This window comes from Sebastes umbrosus, chromosome 17 (assembly GCF_015220745.1).
Source record: "Sebastes umbrosus isolate fSebUmb1 chromosome 17, fSebUmb1.pri, whole genome shotgun sequence".
Taxonomy (NCBI): domain Eukaryota; kingdom Metazoa; phylum Chordata; class Actinopteri; order Perciformes; family Sebastidae; genus Sebastes; species Sebastes umbrosus.
Window position 1 is genome coordinate 22,620,704 of NC_051285.1, and position 19,018 is coordinate 22,639,721.

General features: G+C 41.1%; 1 protein-coding gene across 2 annotated transcripts; it reads left to right on the forward strand.

The window, feature by feature from the left end:
- Window positions 1-1,704: 1,704 nt before the first annotated feature.
- On the forward strand, window positions 1,705-18,635 carry esrra (estrogen-related receptor alpha). 2 transcript variants are annotated; one of them, XM_037748757.1, is made up of 8 exons: window positions 1,705-2,182; window positions 3,783-3,885; window positions 9,772-10,155; window positions 11,476-11,592; window positions 11,697-11,810; window positions 13,160-13,327; window positions 13,980-14,249; window positions 15,587-18,635. In XM_037748757.1, the coding sequence occupies exons 3-8, from the start codon at window positions 9,777-9,779 to the stop codon at window positions 15,838-15,840; spliced, it is 1,302 nt and encodes a 433-aa protein (XP_037604685.1). In that variant the 5' UTR covers window positions 1,705-2,182; window positions 3,783-3,885; window positions 9,772-9,776; the 3' UTR covers window positions 15,841-18,635. The 2 variants fall into 2 exon arrangements, with proteins under 2 accessions (XP_037604685.1, XP_037604686.1); XM_037748758.1 differs by lacking the exons at window positions 1,705-2,182; window positions 3,783-3,885 and adding an exon at window positions 5,220-5,371.
- Window positions 18,636-19,018: the final 383 nt, after the last annotated feature.

Sequence of the window (19,018 nt, forward strand, 5' to 3'; positions counted from 1 at the left end):
TGGTATTTATGTAGCCTATCAGCTGACACCTGTCTGAGGTCAGGACCTGCTGTAAGGAGCACCCTAGGGACCCCAGCTGGCATTCACACTGGAGGTATACTCCACCAGCCTGAACACATATCCTCGATGACTGAGTAGGATAGCCAATAATATAATAACAGTGAAACTCAAAAAACATAAACTGTGTCTAACAAATCCAATGTTCCAGCTTTTGGAGTGAATCTAATGAATATAGCATGTCCTCTTTCAGCTCTAAGAGGATGATAAATGCGGACTCTGCACCAGTAGGCTATGATGCAGCCCCGCAGAATTGCAGTGTCTGCAGCAGAGACTGTGTGACCTTGCTTCAAGGTCGCAATGACACTGCCGTCAGTTTTTCCTCTCATGCGCGCACCGCGGAGTCCCACAGCCTTAATGTGACCACATAGAAAACACACAGCCTATATTATACCCTACACATACACACTGCTGTCCTGCACCTCTGACACACAGAGAGAGGGAAATATACAATTGGTTTAAAGTGACTAGAATATTTATTGGTCTATAATTAGAGAGATAATGCTGCGGCTCTTTGGTGGGAAAATACGCACGTGTCCGAAGTAGCCTATACACCTTTTTCTTCCCATCCAACCTCCATATTCTTGTTCCTTTTCTTTTTAATTAGTGGACAAGGTTGTCAACTCTTCCGTGACAACTTCCCTCCTCTCTGTGCCAGCTGTTACCAGGCATGTTGGAGAGCGCATGCAGGGGGGGCAAAGCCTATTTCTAGAAGCAGCAGGCACCATTAGACAGAAAAAATCATTTAATTGTTGTTATACATTAAACATTCATACACACAAGAGAGATCTCTGAGACCTGTTTGATGATACCATTTTATAATACATCTGGCAAAGCCTATTGGAGTCTACTCCCTTTTTTTTTTTTTCCCCCAAACTACTATCCCTTAATCATTTCCCCCTTCTCATCCCATTGCAGTGATCTCCTGATCTCCTTCTTCCTTGGCTCCTGTCCAAATAGTGTAGTGGTGGTGGTGGAGAGAGAGTCGGGTCAGTGTCACAAGACCGACAGCATGACTACATTTTCCATAGAGGTGTTTCTGCAAGGCACATGCATCCCATTCTTTTTGATTTTCCTATGCAACAGAAAAGCTTGTGACATAATTTCAAGAAAAATATCTTTATAATAGCCATTCTAATATTAAATTGTATAGTATTTTATGTTTAAAAAATGTTAAAAAAGAGGAGAAAGTGTTGCTACAATAAGGCCAGAAGCAAAATAGGCTTCATTTAAATTTAAATTGTATTTAAGTCCCTGTAGGAATGTAATGTTTTTTTTATTCTCAGTGGGGGGAAGTGTGCTGCTGCAAAGAACAGATGGTCAAGTGGCAATAAGACACAGCTGATTTTGTAGACAGCTGATCTGAAATCAACGCTCTTTAATGAATATACCTGGACTACGTTATTAGGATTAGCCTAAAGTAGACCATAGGGTCATATCTTTTTTTCACGAGTTGCAGCAGGCCCTTATTCTAATGCCGATGACGCTAGTGGAAGGTGCGTACGGACGTAACGGAGACACAGCGGACGCAAGTTGGAACAGAGGGAGGAGAGAAGACAGCTACGTCACTGAGCTGCATCAAGCTACAGAGCGGAAGCAGGGAAGAAACCGGAAGTTGCTTAGTTTGAACTTGTGCAAGTAAAATTTGTGATTTGTGTTAATTTCAGTACCCGTTATTCTGGGGGAGCATTTTGCACATTCAAATAGTAGAGAACGCCTCTCTCATATTATACATCACTTTTGGTTTAGGACGTTGTCTGTCTCGATGGAAATTGAAATCGACAAAGTTTTATTTTGAAACTTTTTTTTTTCAACCGGATATTCGGTGTAAGTCTTTGGTGTCGACTACAACCTCAGCTGTGTGGCAGGCGAAGAATTTATAACACCAGTGGTACGGGAACCCAGAGAAGAACAGGCGGAGAAGAAGACTGTCTGTCTGTCTGTCGCCGGTTGTTGTTATCACCTAATTATCCGGTAACGTCGTGATGCGATGTGAGAAACCGTGCGAGGCTTGGACAGCGCCGTTAAACCGGTTCAACCGACTGTGGACTTGTCGCCAGCCGCAAAGACTTCACTGACTTCAGATATAAAAAACAACAACCCTGTGATGTTTTGACATCTCCCAGTAAGTAGTAGCTTTACTACCCCTACACAGAGCACACACAGTGGGTTATTATTATTACTGTGTGTTCAGCTAGATGTCAGCTAGCTGTCTCCATGGTAGCCTGATGTGCATGCACGGTTCGCCTGGCAGAACTAAGTTCGCCTGATCATGTTATTGGGGGGTAGGGGGCACACAAGCTGCTGAATACACATTAAGCAAGCTACATTGTGTAATAACGTGCAGTAGGCTACAAGCTATACTCATAAACTACCCCCTGGCTAATTTACACGCATGCTATAACACTCTATGCAATGGCTAAACCCCCCCACACACAAAATGCCTCAATAAATGAGATGCATGCTCATTTATTGAGTAAATGATGAACCATGGTTGAATAAGATGCAGTGGATAATTGTCTCCAATTATCCTGCATGGGCAAATACCACCCTGCACTTCTTCAACTGTGCACACTTTTTTTATTTTTGTTTATGTATTTTAACCCCCACACACACACCTGAGTTATTCTTCTTTCTGTCTCTAACTAACACACTGAACTATGCAAGACACCGAGCCTGCTGCTGGACCAGGATTGAGGTCACTGATCTTAAAGCATAATCCACTATGGCAATTAACCTTTCACCGGTCCGAGATCAGTAGACAAGGTCACCCCTGGGTGCTGTTCTCTCCGTCTCCACACAGCGCGCCGCATTTAAACTAGGAGTTTTATAGGCTATATACAGTCAGTCAGTGGGATGCATTATCAGTGACAAAAGACAGCCTAACTAGAGTGTGATAAGGAAAGCTTTGAATCCATTTAAGACAGAAGGACTTGTTTATGTCTTGTGGCATTTGACTTTTCATATATGTGGACAAAAGTGTATTCAGAGATGACATTTAAAGGAATTATTTGAGTTTGTGCCTATTAGAAAAATCAAAATCTACATTTTTAACTCAAATTAATCATCTTATTGGAAAAAATAAAGTTGTCAGTTCCAAAGAATAAGAATAAAGCCTCACAGCTTGTTTCCACATATTAGTCTTGTTGCTCAAGTATAAAGTTGCAGTAAAAAAAAAAAACCTGAGGTCCCTCTTTGCTGCAATTTGGCCTTTAATGTTCTTTAAAATGTCCAAAACCATAGCCATGTTTACACTTTGAAGAGTAATTTTTTTTAAACTCTTTAATTATTTACAGAGAGTTATCACCAAACTTCAGCTTGTGACTTTGTATGAGCGAGAGACAAGGTGTTGGCTTTACTCTGTCTGTCCTTCAAGCATTCCTGTGACTGTGACCTTTGGAGTGTGTCACGCAGCACAAGGGGGAGGGTACTCGTGCAGCTTGCAGAAATCTGGATAGATACAGTGGAATATGTATTTTAGGGAAGGAAAAGTCAGCGTTAATGATCATACACATGACTTACTACAGAAGAAACAAAACTATTGCCAATATAGAGGTTTTTCTCTGCTTTAATAATCTGTGTGTACAACCAGTTCTCAGACATCATGGTTATTATGAGGCTGTACAATATGTATTGTTGTGACCATTAAAATGACAAATGGCAGGTGGGATCATGAAAAGTGAAATTCTGTGACTGCACTAAAAATACCTTTTCTTACTTTGCAGGTGTCTCGATAACTGCAGACTTCAACCCAAAGCAACGGCACTTCATTGAGCTACCACTGGGAGGCATAAATATATAGGCTTCAAACTCCAGCTCAGCAAACAGGTAATGTTTTCACTTCACCTTTTATGAAATACCGTATGCTACGCTTCAACTATATAGGATTATGTCTGTTATTTGCAAAGTTCATTCTTGCAATGCTGTGATGGACTTTTAGCTGGCGATGTTAACGTCTTCTTTAGAAAAACACTCGTAGCCAAGAGAGGGACGTGGAGGGAATAATAATGCAGCAAATACAATAGAAAAACGGTGTTGGCTTCTCATTCCACATCCAAAATATTACGAGTGGCCAGTGATTGCACAGTGTGTATCATTCTGTTGCAATCAAGCAACTCACTGGGCATGTTGAAAGGGTTTGTCCTACAAACCCCAAAAGGATAAACAAGGGGAAAATAGTGTATAGAGGGGAGAGAAGATTGCTCTATAAAATCAATGTGAGAACATTAAAAATCCTGTGTGAGGAGACAGGAGCAGTCAAAGTATCAGTCTGAGGGGCCCAATCAATTCAATTAATTCATCTTTAATGACAGATTCGAGGTCCATTAGAAAACATACAACACAAACAACAATACATACATTCAAATAAAAACTGCCAATTTTTTATAAAAGACAGTTATACCAATGTTTCCACAGGGGTGACTGGTATCGTATAACACTAAAACAAGGATTCGACAGTAGCATGATAATGGCGTTCTGAGAATCATTTAGCCGACATATGAATTTATACATCAGGTTTGTCAACAGAGCCTGGAAAGTGGTGACACCTGCTTTACAGAACAGCTCGCTTGCACTACACCACCTGGGCTTCTTAAGTAATATCCGCATGGAGTCATTGTAGGCGACCTGAAGGTTATGCATGCTCGATGCAATGATTCCATAACTTAAAGTTTATTGTTTTAGGGGGAAAATAAAAAGCTTTTTGCAGCAATTTCTGTTGAATCAAAATGTGTGCCTAACACAATGTAAAGCCAGATGTTGGGAATTAATTTGCATAACAAATGAACACCAATATTGACGATGATACCAGTCATTCATCATTAGGAATATCATCTGTCAGGTAAAGTGAGTTTGGATTAATGGTTAATACACTTGTAGTAAATTAATTTCTGACCTTTGCCAGTCAGTTTATTATAGGCTTATATCAAGTTTACAATTAGGACTGAACATATCCTATTAACCTCTCTTTCTTTTATGGCATTAAAGCCTATATGTAAAAAACAAATGTCTACTAACATGTAGTTCATCTGGCAGTTAAACTATGATGAAAACTGCTTTTGTAGGATCACAGTGTCAAACTGTTCCCAGAGTGCTCCTTGACCCAGTATGTGTTTTAGCTTCAACCCATCTAGAGAGCCGACTGTAGCCCGGCCCATCTCTACACACACACACACACACACACACACACACACACAGCCACTAACACAAGCAACACAAGCTAGCAGGCGCTGGCAGTCTGGAAACCAATGTTCCTGACAAACCTGTGCCATCATGGTCTCACACCGTGAAGAGCTGTACTAGTCACCTCTACCAGGTAAGATGCAGCATATAGTCCGGGTTAGAGTGACACAAATAAACCCCCAGCAGGAGAGAGAGAGAGAGAGAGAGAGAGAGACAGAGAGAGAGCACCGGTCAGTCAGTCAGGATTAACGCTAGCTGCTACTAGCTTAGTTAGCTAAAGGGTAAGCTAACCTGCAGTATGTGTTCGCTGTTGTGAAGCTAATGCTAAAGCTACTCAAAAACATGCTGGTACACTTGTTTACAGTACACACGACACGGTCCTGTGGTTAGTGTAACTGAAATAGACAACGAAAGCACTGTTTAATCTGCTTTATTATTAATGAGTAATAACCATATAGTTAGCTGTTATGGATATTTCCTGTACTGAAGCCGATGTTCCTCTTTAGCCAGAGGAGATGTCGAAGTGCACATGGTGGAGTTGTACTTGTTGGTCAAAAACCTGAATCACATTGATCTGAGCTCACTGTACTAGTCCTGGTGTTATTGGCTCATCGATTCCCTGAGCTTGTAAACTCAGCCCCAAGTAAACTAAACTTTAAACAGACCTGGTTTGGCTGTGTGACCCCCTCCTTGCCTGCTTGTCAAACAGTGCTGTAATCAGGACCAGAGGGGGGCAAACTCCAAAAGAAAGTGTGTGTGGACTAGCCAGCTACTACAGGATTGGATTATCAACTGGGAGCAATACATGTATGATAAAGGGCATACTTGGGTTTGCAATGAGTGAGGTCTTGAAGCCAGGATGTATAAAAAGAAAGTCTTTATCTATAGCTGCCACGCGTCCTTGTATTACATATCGTATTGTGCATATAAAGCACATACTCTCTGTGAGGATTTTGTTTGCATGTTGACTTCCAGGAACTGGATGATAGCATCAATGCAATGAGATCCTCCTTCCTGTTCTTTTTTTTTCTCTCTCTCAGTGGATTAACCCAGTTTATACAACTGATATTGAAAAGCTTTGATCGCCCTTCAAATTACATTTTCATGTACATGCACTGACTGAAGGATAGAGGTAAACGTATTTTAACAGATACGTTAAAAGACAGCATCTTATTAGTCATATGTTTATCTAACGAAGTACAGAAAATCATGTCTTCCTACGAGTCATGTCCAATAAATGCATACTGGGATGAAGTGTATCTGGATCTTAAGTTGTCAGCAGAGGCCTGTTTATTATATAGGTCTATAAATTAGTAATATATAACATATTTTCATAGTCCTGCAGTCAGGACTGAGCTGTTATTGATTATATGCCATAAACACACAGATTGTTGAGTGATATTATTGTAGTCAAGACGATAGTTAATATGTTTAGAGACCGCATAAATAATACAACTCTTATATATAGTCTATACGGTATGTACGATAAACAGGGCCGGCTCTAGACCTTTTGGTGCCCTAGGCAAGATTTGGAGCATATATATATATATATTTTTTTTAGAGATCGACCGGTGCCCCCCCAGATGGTGGCGCCCTAGGCGACCGCCTATCTGGCCTATGCCTTAAGCCGGCCCTGACCATAAAGTAAATACCAAAAGCCTTTTATGAATATTTATTTTAATTAGGTCAGTAACCCATACCAGTTTGTACAGAACATACAACTGCATGTAATGTTGTCGTTGCGGGCAGGGTGAGTGATTGGAGCATTGAACAGATAAGCAATGCATTTTACACATTGCAATACTTTGTACATATACACGCTGTAACAGGATTATCAGCCCGACTGATAAACGAGGAAAAATGGGTTGGTAATAGCAGTGCATTGCCAGTATGCACACATGAGAAAATCACAAGTCACTCTCAGGTCTTTTAACCGGATTGGGGCTACTTAGGCTGCAGAGATCGTCCTCGCACAGTGATGTATTAAGTTGGGACAGGAGCACAATCGTTGGAGTGAGGCTCTGCATTAATTTATCCACTGATGAGTTGAAGCCCAGAGACACACACGTTACAATTCATGCCCCTTGTTGATCCCTTTTTCCCTTTTCACCCATTTCTGATCCCTTAAGTGCTGTTCATGAAGTCAATTTAACAGCAGCAGAATCTACATTTTTATCATCATTTGCTAATTTCTGACAGTGTAATGAAACATGAACAATTAGTCTTTGTCTGGCTAATACAGTATACTGCCTGGGTCCCCTCACAGGGGGGTGATTACAGGAGTGACACACCTACGTTCCAAATTAATTATCATCATTTGGGGCAGGAGAGTGTAGGTCACATTGCTCACACAAATATTCAAATATTTAGGTTGCTTAAAGGAGCGGTGTGTAACATTTGGGGGGATCTGTTAGCAGAAATGTAATATCATATTCATAACTATGTCTTCATCAGTGTATAATCACCTGAAACTAAGAATTGTTGTGTTTTTGTTAGCTTAGAATGAGCCCTTCATATCTTCCTTCACGGACTCCGCCATGTTGCCCTGCCATATTTCTACAGTAGCCCAGAACGGACAAACCAAACAATGGCTCTAGCAAGAGCCTTTTGACTTTTTACGTTACCTGAAGGCCACCGTAGTTCTCCGACACGCTTGTGAAACTGCGTTAACGTGAGCAGCAGAGTGCGAAACCGTGGTACCACCAGCCGCTGTTTGACTACAGTTGCTCCTAAAATAGTGTTATTATGGTTATGACGGCCTTGGACGGCGTTACCACGGTTTTGGAAAGGGAGAAGTGAGCGGAGGGGTACTCAGTTGGTTGCAATCTCCAACCACACCACTAGATGCAACCAAATCCTACACACTGTACCTTTTAAATGCAAGACACCACCTGACACAGATGCCCATTTGATGCTACTACATTATACTGTATGTATGTCAAAGAGATCAGACTGTTTTTAGGCTTATTATCTAATTTATAATGGATGCAATGTATGATTGACATTAAGAGCCCTGACATTTGGCGTTTAGAAGTAAGTTACAGGAAGTTAAATTGCAGCTTAAAAGCATGAAACAAAATTACTGTTGGCAGTGTATCTAACCATTCATATTGGCCATTCAGGCATTGCATTTGGTTGTGGAAGGTCATAACCGGACACTCACTTAAGAAATTAAATCTCTTCTTTTAATTGTCATAATGTTCTTACTCCTCCCAAAGTATACAGCTATTTTTTAATCAATTCAATTTAATCATAAAGCTTGCAGTTTGATTTTTGCATTTTTGGCAATCTTGACCGTAGATAAACAACTGAAACTGAGCAATCTAGTGTGTGTCTGTGAGCGGATGTGTGTAAAAGTAGTTGTTTGTTGTTGTCTCTCTTGAGATTATGAAAATTGCAATGGATTTAATGATAAACGTCAGTGAAGGGTAAGTGGTTGTTTGGAAACGTCTTCTGTCCTCTGCAGTGCTGAAATTGTGCCACAGATTTTCCTTTTTTCTCATTTAAGAAGTTCTGTGTGCTTGCATTTGGATTTGTAAACAAATGCATGAAGTATCTACCATGCCTGTTTCTGTATTTAAATTGAGAACAATAGACAGCCTTCAGCAGGCAAGCAGGTTGCCGCAGTACTCTTGCCGCCTTATAAGTTATGTGTCTGAATAGGGAAGAGCGGTCACTGTTTATGAGCATAGCGACCTTCATCCTGTCACCTTGGCTATTTTAATGTCTAGAAATGTCACAGACAAAGGCTTCACACTGCGGGGATGATTTGAAGACTGCGTGGTTTTATTTTAGACGTGAAAGGTTGGTGGTTTGGAGAATCTATGGTGTTTTTGATGGCTTAAAAAGCCTAACTGAGGAAAGAATAGCACAGACAACAGAGGAACTAAGTGCTGCTAAAGAACAAGAGAGGGAACAAGCAGGCTTTTTGTCATGTTAGAATGCTGATAATGCAAAATGACCACAGGTTACTTGGTTGGTTGTCACTGGGGACAGTTTAGCGTATGTTGGGTCGGGCTGCAGCTATCGATTTATTTTAGTAATTGAGTATTCTACCGATTATTCCATCGATTAATCTAGTAAACGTATAAAAAATACTTTTGCTATATTAAGGAGCAATAGTAAATATACACATATTTCTCTTAACATGAACAATCAGTTGGTGATCGGTGATGGTTGGTGAAAAGGCTTGAAGACTGCATCTTAGGCAGAAGTAGGGTCCTGTAAGCCATGATGGCACTTCTTCCACCCTCTCTTTTAGTTGGAAGATGCCACAAAGGGGAAAAATCTGACATTTACAACTGAATTGCAGTGATCGTAATTCTGAAAATGCTGAAAATATCTCTGTGCTTAGATATAGGAGTCAATCTGAAATTCCATGTTCATAATCTGACCTGTGCTAGCTGCGTGTTAGCAAAAGTCAGATTTTTCCCTTTTTTTACCAGGTGACATGAAGGTAGTTTAAAATAGAAACATGTGAGGTAAAAGGTTGTATGCCTTTATTTACTTTGTTGTTTATTTTTTCCCCTCTAGACATCATGTCTTCCAGGGATCGTCGGTCAGACGTCTACATAAAGGCAGAACCGAGCAGTCCAGAGGGAGGCGGGGGAGGTCGGATCAGCCCTGGCGGGGCCTCCTCAGACTCGTCTCATAGCGGAGGCGGAGGGGTCAGAGGAGACGGCGTCAAACGTTACTCGCCGCCACTCTACACGCCGGCCCTGCGCTGCCACTTCAAAGACGAGGCTGGGGACGGGCCAGAGGAGGGCTCCGCTGGAAACGGAGCGGGGCGATGCAAGTACGCCCTGAGCACGCTACCGAAGAGGCTGTGCTTAGTATGTGGGGACGTGGCCTCGGGTTACCACTACGGCGTGGCGTCATGCGAGGCCTGCAAAGCATTCTTCAAGAGAACCATCCAAGGTGTGTGCTTAAGTGTCGGCATGGCAGAACAAGCAGTTAATGTTCTCCTCTGATCCCTTCTGTAATGTAACAAGTTGACAGGTTTTACATTCGGAGTACTTCACTCATGTTAAATGTGGAGTCTCTTGTGTGTCACTGACTGCTATTAACCTCCACCCAGGGGTGTAGCACTAAATTCTGGACCCTATACATAGGCATTCTCTATGGGCACCTTCCTGCATCCATAGCTATTCATTCTAGTATCATTGTGGGTCCTCCTCACATGAGGGCCCTGTATGTCCTCCTTTTCCACCCAGTTCTACACCCTTAACTCCACCCTCTGGGAAAACCCCCCCCCAAAGCGGTGGATTTAAGGGTCATTTCCCAGAAAAATTTGAGTTTCAGAGACTTTGTTTCCTGTATTCTGGTGACTTTTAAAGAATGAAAATAACAAAATAATAAGTAACGAACACTGCGACAGCATTTTTATGTTAAATAGGCCAACTTTTAGTTTCACTTTTAATTCTCAGGAAAGAAATCTGAATAATTCGCAGCTCTCTTCCGCTGGGAAACCACATTTGGTGTAGCTGTATTGTCCTCTGGGTGGAAACAGTAGGGATCATGTACGCTGTACAGTGCCAGAAACAGGGTGAGATAACAAAAAGGAAAAGAAGGTGTGAAAATTTGCAAATTTCCACACTGTGGGACTAAAAAAGGAATATCTTATCTTATCTAAAAACTTGCAATAAATCGGGAGAAATACGGGACAAGGAAACTGGGAGAGGGCAATGAAAATCAGAAGGGTTGGCAAGTATGCATTAAAAATGACTTTCATTTAACCTTCAACCATGAGAGCACAGTTAGGTAAATTAGTTAAAACTATTAAGATACAGTAAATAGTACAAATATTGAATTTTAATTATATTTTATCACAGTCAATAGGAAGTTTCTCGCATATTTTGAAAATATCTTGTAGAGTTACTTGTCTCTGTGACAAAATACATACATTCTATGTATTCTATTGGAGAGAAACATGATGTTTACTGCACACATAGTGGGGAAAAAGTCTGAGGAATGCAGAATAAGGACCCACATCACATCCTAATAGTGTTATTGTTTAACACGCCTCAGTATATTGCCGCTACAGCCTCCCCATCCGCTTTATGCTGGTCTGTTAAACAAAAAACCATGAACACATTAGCTTGTGCGTAGATGTTTAAACGATCAGAAAGATTTAAGAAATTCAAGAAGGTGGTTTTCGTACACATCAAATGCTCATTCATATTTGTATTTCTTAATAATCTTAACTGTAAATTGATAATTTTCCGTTCTTCCTTAAAGGCAACATTGAATACAGCTGTCCGGCATCGAACGAGTGTGAGATCACCAAGAGGCGCAGAAAGGCTTGTCAAGCATGCCGCTTCACCAAGTGCCTCAAAGTAGGCATGCTGAAAGAGGGTGAGTGTCCAGCTCCATAGCCGCCCTATAATATTATACCTGAAGGGTCTTCGTGCTGATCTTTTAAATATGGTATATGTTTATTCCGTGTTTTCCCAATGTAGGAGTTCGTCTTGACAGGGTCAGAGGTGGACGGCAGAAGTACAAAAGACGCCCCGAAGTGGAGAATGCAACATACCAGAGTGCCCCTCTACCGCTGACAAAGGAGAGTGAAAAAGGTGGGATTTATATTCCTGTCGTGTCATTAGTGTTTTCATTCTACAAAAGACAACATAGTGTAATACTACTACAATAATCAAGTTGTGCAAATGAAAAGTGGCACAGCATTTCTTTCGGTTTAACTATCAAATGGCAACTATCAGCCAGAGCTACTAACTGCTGTTATCAACTGTTGATCGATGTATGTAACTACCAACAGCAGCACTGTCCAGACAAATAAAAACACATTAATCACAGAACACAAATATAAGCTTTGGGTAGTCGGCTGCAGTTCAGTTTGGGAGGTCCCTTCTGTGCTCTTCTGATTCAGAAGTAGAGATAGAGAGTTCATCTGCTCAGAGTTAAGCCTTTTGTATGCCTCCGTGCCGGCAACAGCTGTGGCCTGAGGTTGTTCTGTTCTTCCGTCCCAGTCTCGTGAACGCAGTATCTCAGGAACGCCTTGAGGGAATTTCTCAGAATTTGGCACAAACATCCATTTGGACTCAAGGATGAACTGATTAGATTTTGGAGGTCAAAAGGTCAAAGGCACCGTGACCTCACGTCCGCCCAGTTCTCGCGAACGCGATATCTCAGGAACGCCTGGAGGGAATTCTTCCAATTTGGCACAAACGTCCACTTGGACTCAAGGATGAACTGATTAGACTTTGGTGGTCAAAGGTCACTGTGACCTCACAAAACACATTTTTATAACTCAAAAATTCACATGCTTATTTTATACAAATGTTTAAGAGGATAAAATAATGACGTGATGACATTTTGGACTGACAGAAATGTAAACTGCAACTTGACTGCTTGGCGGAGACATACAACCACGAGGTGGTAATTCTAGTTTTCCTTTAAACTTGAGGAGCTCAGAATGCTCCTCCCAAAAATGTGAGACATGCCGGCTGGGTGAAACACAAGGTGCCAAGAGTGTACAAGCAACACAGGAAACATTTCAAGCCATTGGAATTGATTAGAAAACGGCGCCCTCTACTGACAGAAAAATGGATCAGCACAAGTCCTTTGTTTTTTTTGTGCTAATTTGCACAAATTTAGATGAACTATGAACATAATCTGACTGAGGAGTTAATGGCAAAAACTCAGAACAAATAAGAACATGTGTCTGGTAATAAGAATAGGTCTAAAGCCTATATTTGAAATAGGGATATGGGAACTTGCAGCATGAATACAGTGCTGTGTATAGTATAGTTAACACTAGTACAGAGCAGTATGTTGTGTAAAGCAAAATTGAATGTATTAGTTTATGACAGTGTTGATATATATCAGTGTGTCTACGACTGTACATTCCGATTGTTTACCTGTGCATCATATTAATCCATTGTTTTGTGTCTACTTTGTGACACAGGTTCCTCCAACATCATTGTGTCCCACCTTCTAGTGGCAGAGCCAGAAAAGTTATTCGCCATGCCTGACCCCCTGCAGCCCGACACAGCCCAGCGCACGCTCACAACTCTCTGTGACCTTGCTGACCGGGAGCTGGTCGTCATCATCGGCTGGGCCAAACACATTCCTGGTAAGAGGTGCAGAGAGGATGAAATAGGGGAGGAGAGGCAGTGATGACATGGCAGCAGTGGAAGAGATGTAAGTCTCACCAGGAGGAAACGTGTTGTGTCATGTTTCCCTCAAGCCTGTGGTGTAGCCACAGGTGTGCCAGGGCGTACCTGTGCCACCTCAAAGACGCAGTCGGCACACCTAAAAAATCAGATGCGGAATGAATTTTTCGTTATAGCCTTACGAAAACAAGTTACAATTACTAAACAAAACAACCCGCCACTTTCCATCTGCAGCCTTTCTGTATTTCTACTGGTGGAAGTTGGCAACCCTACACGCAAATTTAGCAGGAAAGTCAGGCCATGATTTCTGGATTTACTTTTACAGAGCTAGAATTACTGACTTTTAGAAATGGTCTGTGTGAACCTGATTCTGATGGCAGAAAAGCCTAATTGATTTGTTCAACAAAATGTTGTGCTGACATTTCAGCTGAACTGATGCAGTGCTTAACTGCATTACAAGCTAGAGTTGGGTCACCTGCTTCCATTATTTGGCTACTATAAAAGACATGGGACCTGTGCAGCAATGTGAACCTATTGCCAGTTTGCCTCCTCTTCATTTAAACCCCTCCTCTCTCTCTCTCTCTGTCTTTCCATCTGTCTGTTCTTCCGCAGGCTTCCTGTCGCTGTCCCTAGCGGACCAGATGTCCGTGCTGCAGTCGGTGTGGCTGGAGGTGCTGGTGCTGGGCGTAGCGTACCGCTCGCTCGGCTGCGAGGACGAGGTGGTGTTCGCGGAGGATTTTGTCCTTGACGAGGAGATGTCACGTGTTGCTGGACTGACAGAGCTAAATGCAGCAATTAGTCAACTCGCTCGCCGTTTCCGGGCGCTAAACGTGGACCGGGAGGAATTTGTCATGCTAAAAGCCATCGCACTCACTAACTCAGGTACTTACACTTGTGTAGTTGAGCAGAAGCAGACATACTGATTGTTTGACAAAGCACTATTTACTTGCATCTCATAGAACTGGTATCAAACTAGGGTTCACCAGTGGTATTATTGATCATATGAGGGTTTCCTGCATTAAGGGGCAGTGCTCACCAACCTCTGCTAACAAATTTCATGGGAAACATTACACCAAACTAAGTGGATTATTCATAGTGTAAATGAAAAACAACTCTGTTTCCGGTTTATTAGGGACATTATTAGCTAGTTTATAGCTAAAACTAATGGCTTCTAATACAGCAGCCCTGCAATGAAATTTGACACCATGAAGGTTCTAATGTTCAGTTTTTGTGTCCATTAAACTTTATGATCATTTTGGAGGCAGCAGTTTGTGCTGCTGCTAAATTGTATTATATTATACTCAGAAGTAATATTTAATATACCCTCAGTTATATAATCGCAACATAATGGAATGCAGTTCAACAGCACCACAAACCACAGCCACCAAAATGACCCTTTGATGCGTATGATCATACCAGCGTGATTATTCCAGCAAACTAATCTGAACACTCTGAGGTGGTGGTGTACTGTCATATCGAAGTCAGATTGATCTTTGGAAATCTCTTCTTATTAAGTTTGAATAATTATACACACAACTAAAATTCAAATGTTCTCCGAAATACAGTTTGCAGGTATTTTTTAAAATTTTGTTTTATTTCTTTATTTATTACTGACTGACTGTCAAATTCACCGGAAGATCACTTTTATTTTGAAGTCAGTTCTTGGTCACTTTTATTTTGAAATCAGTTCTTGGTCACTTTTATTTTGAAGCCAGTTCTTCTGGCTTCTTCCGTCACCTTTTCCATCCTCAACATGTATAAACTCGCTTTGGCGCTTCACTTCTTCCGCTCTCCAGGCTCTTTCCCTGTTGCCTGCTTCCCTCCAGATACAAAAACACACACGCCCCATACGATCATCCATGCTCATACGCCACACATACTCCGAAGCGAAACGACAAAGCGGGTCTCATGCTACGCCATTGTACTCTATATAACAATATACTACATCTCACATAGTTTAATAGTTGTTGCAAGGTCACCAGTCGTAACCTTCTATGTAGTCTTCCCTTAGAGGTTCACTCAAGATTACTGTCAACAGCAGATCATACATGTCCTGCTTCCACTACAGATCCACTGTTTGTTTTGTAAATAAAGGCTGCCATTAGTTTGTATTTGTGGTAAGTTACTGAGCAACACACACTTTCTTTGTGCGACAAAAGCTGAGAAAATGTAAACCCCCTACACAGTGCCTTACCTTGTGCTCCCTGCTGTTCTGTCAGACTCCGTTTACATCGAGGACATGGAGGCCGTGCAGAAGCTGCGGGACCTCCTCCACCAGGCCCTGCTGGAGTTGGAATGTCAGCGGCGCCCCGACGACCCCCAGCGGGCGGGACGCCTCCTTTTAACATTGCCTCTCCTCCGACAGACTGCTGGCCGTGCTCTTACCACCTTCTACAGCATCAAGACCCGCGGCGGTGTACCCATGCACAAACTATTCCTGGAGATGCTGGAAGCCATGATGGACTCCCCCTAGAGCAGAAAAGCAGCAGTAAATAGGATGCAGAGAAAGACCCAACAGAGATCTAGTCTTCGACAGTGGATGAGTTGTGAGAAATGAAAGATTTTATTAAGAGAATTAATAACGAGGAAAATGGTCTTTTTTCCCTTTTTCCATAGGCTGTACATGAAGAAAGGAAAAGAATATGAGAAAACAAAAAGCTGATGTAATCATGTCCCTAAGTGGGAATTTACAGTAAGAGGTAACTGCCACACTTCAGTAAAAGGCTCCCAGATGTGAAAAACACGAATTAACATGAATGCCAGAATAGTCTCATGGTGTGTTCCATCACAGCATCGATGTGCAGTTGCATAACCACTGAAGAACAACATTTAGGTACCCAAGAAACAGACTGCAAACGTGGCTTTTGAACTTTTAAAAAAAATAATGCAACATCTACTCATGAAAGCCATAATAACATATCCGGCAAAAAGACTTGAGGGTCCAGCATAGGGTCAGATTAACATGCACACGGAGTGCTTGTATTTACTATAGTTTAGTGTGCCGTTGTAGGCAAATTCATAGGAATTACTTGCAATATGTTAAAAAGCAATATAACGACTCGATTATTGTCTGTCACATTTAAAATGTGGATTAAATGGTTAAGACATCTAGCTGTGCGTGTATATCGGTAGTTCTCCACTCTCAGGACCCCCTGAGTGCTGACAGTAGAGACTGGTTTGCCAGGGGAGTTCATTTAAAAACCTGGTAATGGAGAAAACCAGCACTTTTGGGGTTAAATACTGGAGTAGGGAACCGCTGATGTACATAGTAGGTGCAGGATTCTTTATAAAAGGTTGTGCAATTGATTTGTAGTCCAGGAGAAGTGCATATGTGTGCTCATAGAAAGCGCTACTTGGAAGGTAATATATACAGTGTTGTATGTGGATCCTATTGGCACACAAAAAAACTAGCTTCCATACAAGCAAGCGTGTGCGTTCGTGTGCAGTCTAAACCAGTGAGCCACACTGAGATCAGGGAAGAACGTCATTGACGTTAAAGCGCGGCAACAACGGTGGTCCGAGAAGAAATGCCTCATCTGCTTTTTTATACTGTCCTCCTCCTGTAGATCGAACCACTATTTTTAACTTCAGCAGCTGTGCTGATTAAAAAATAACGGTGTGACCTATTTGATTTGTGGGCTATAACACTAATCCATGTAACTGATAGGCGATGGTGAGATTTTGCTGCATTTTCCGCAGTCGTTGCATAAAAGAGCTCCATTGTTCCGATGAGAGATCCCTCCTTTGCGTTTCGTACATCTGTTGAACTTTAACTTGCAAGTGCCCGTAACGGGCTCAGGATGCAACATATGCAACATCTGCCTTTAGGATGTTGAAACCTTGTCTGGCAACATCCTGAAAGTCCCACTTCATTGTTCAGCAAGTTACAGTAGAAACCATCATGATAGTAAGCTTCACATGCAATGCAAAGGCTACAGTATCTGATGTCAAAATCAGATATAATATTTAGTGGCCAAAGGGCCATGAATCTTTCAGCCATGTACAGTTCCATTTAAATAAACAGAAACATGCAATTTATAGATAATAAAGCCAGCAAAATGTGATACAAATTCCCCATTACAATTATATTTGTGCAGCTTACAGTGTTCTGAAATTTGTAAAGACTTGAAACTTGCTTTTTTTCATACATTTTCCTTTTTAAGGGTATTTTATTTACATTGTGACACTGTTGTGGGTTTGGTATTGAAAAGAAGCTTTCCATTCAGGATATTATGTTTTTTTTTTTTTTTTATGTAAGCAGTTGTGTGTTTTCTGAAGCTGATTGCCATTTTAGGGATCAATTTTACATGGCTCTATAGATTTAGCATCATGATGAGGCTACAGAGGGCTACCTCAGGAGGCAGAGTGAAGCCAGACGGCCAAATAACTGTGGAGACAAAATGTAATTCTTGATCTTTTTGATTTGTCAACTTAAATTTGAACATTTGGGTTTGCGGAAACACCTGAGATCATTTATTTTTTTGTTTTTCATAACGTACGTGGCTCATTAATCAAGATGCCCCATGGTACTGTACAAAGTGTCTCACAGTGGGGGGGCAAGCCTGCAGTTGGTATGGTTTCACACAAAACACTGGAGGTCATTTACAGCTGTTCATAAGTTACAACTTACATATTTCTGTCATCTAGCAAACAATAAATCTAGATACCTGGGTCGAGTTCTTCATATTAACTTGGTTATTTACACAACGGTAGCTTTTTCATTAGCATACAACTATGTTTTAGGTACGTTGGGTTAGGACGAAGGCAGGGTCATTTGCAGTGTCACTGTTAAAAATTATACAGTCATTTGTAGGTTTATTAAATATGTGCGCATTAATATAAAATGAGCAATACAATAAAATTACCAAACCTCACACATTTCCTTGTATAGCCACAGTGTACATTTAACATTGCCAGTTATAATGAAGAAATAGCTACTAAACGTTATATTATTTAGAAGTTCAAATCAATGTTTGTATTTTGAAAGACTATTTAAATGATTAAATTCTATTTTTTACTCAATTTACTGTTGTTTGTTGACACTGCTTTATTTTTTTGCGTGTGATATTGGCTGTGAATTTCTGTGTGTAGTTTTTTTTTTCTTTTTTTTTCATTTAGATAAAACAGTTTGATGTCCTTGTCTAAACATGTCCACATTAAAAAAAATCACTGTGAAAAAAGTGAGATCTTCCACTGTCTGACGCAAACGGGGAGTGGATTATTGTAGGTGCTTTGTGTTGTGTAATAAATGGACACACCACCACCACATATCATTGGTCTCATCTCTCCCTGTGTGTATATTTATGTATGTGTCTGTATTAGATGGGGCCCCATCATAGGGGCAGTGTGATGAAGACTACTGTTGAAACTGTCAACTTCATTATTATTATTCATGATATCTTGACCATGCAGTGCACATATCACATTAGGACACACTCTTAACTGATGATGAGGGACACTTGTGCAAAACCTAAATGCTGGACAGACTACACATGCAGTTCCTGAGCATGAGAAATGAATACTCAAGAATGAAACAATCCATGGATGGTAGTAACGGATTGCATACCTGACCATATCCTAAACAATGCCTCTGTGTTTTTGTGTATTCATTTCTTTAACCTTTGTGGCTACATTTTTCTGTCATGTCTGTC

Bases quoted from the DNA above. Each gene is read 5' to 3' on its own strand.
- esrra (XM_037748757.1), top strand. From the start codon at position 9,777: ATGTCTTCCAGGGATCGTCGGTCAGACGTCTACATAAAGGCAGAACCG. The intron at 10,156-11,475 runs GTGTGTGCTTAA...TCTTCCTTAAAG, and splicing joins CTTCAAGAGAACCATCCAAG to GCAACATTGAATACAGCTGT. The intron at 11,811-13,159 runs GTGGGATTTATA...TTTGTGACACAG, and splicing joins GACAAAGGAGAGTGAAAAAG to GTTCCTCCAACATCATTGTG.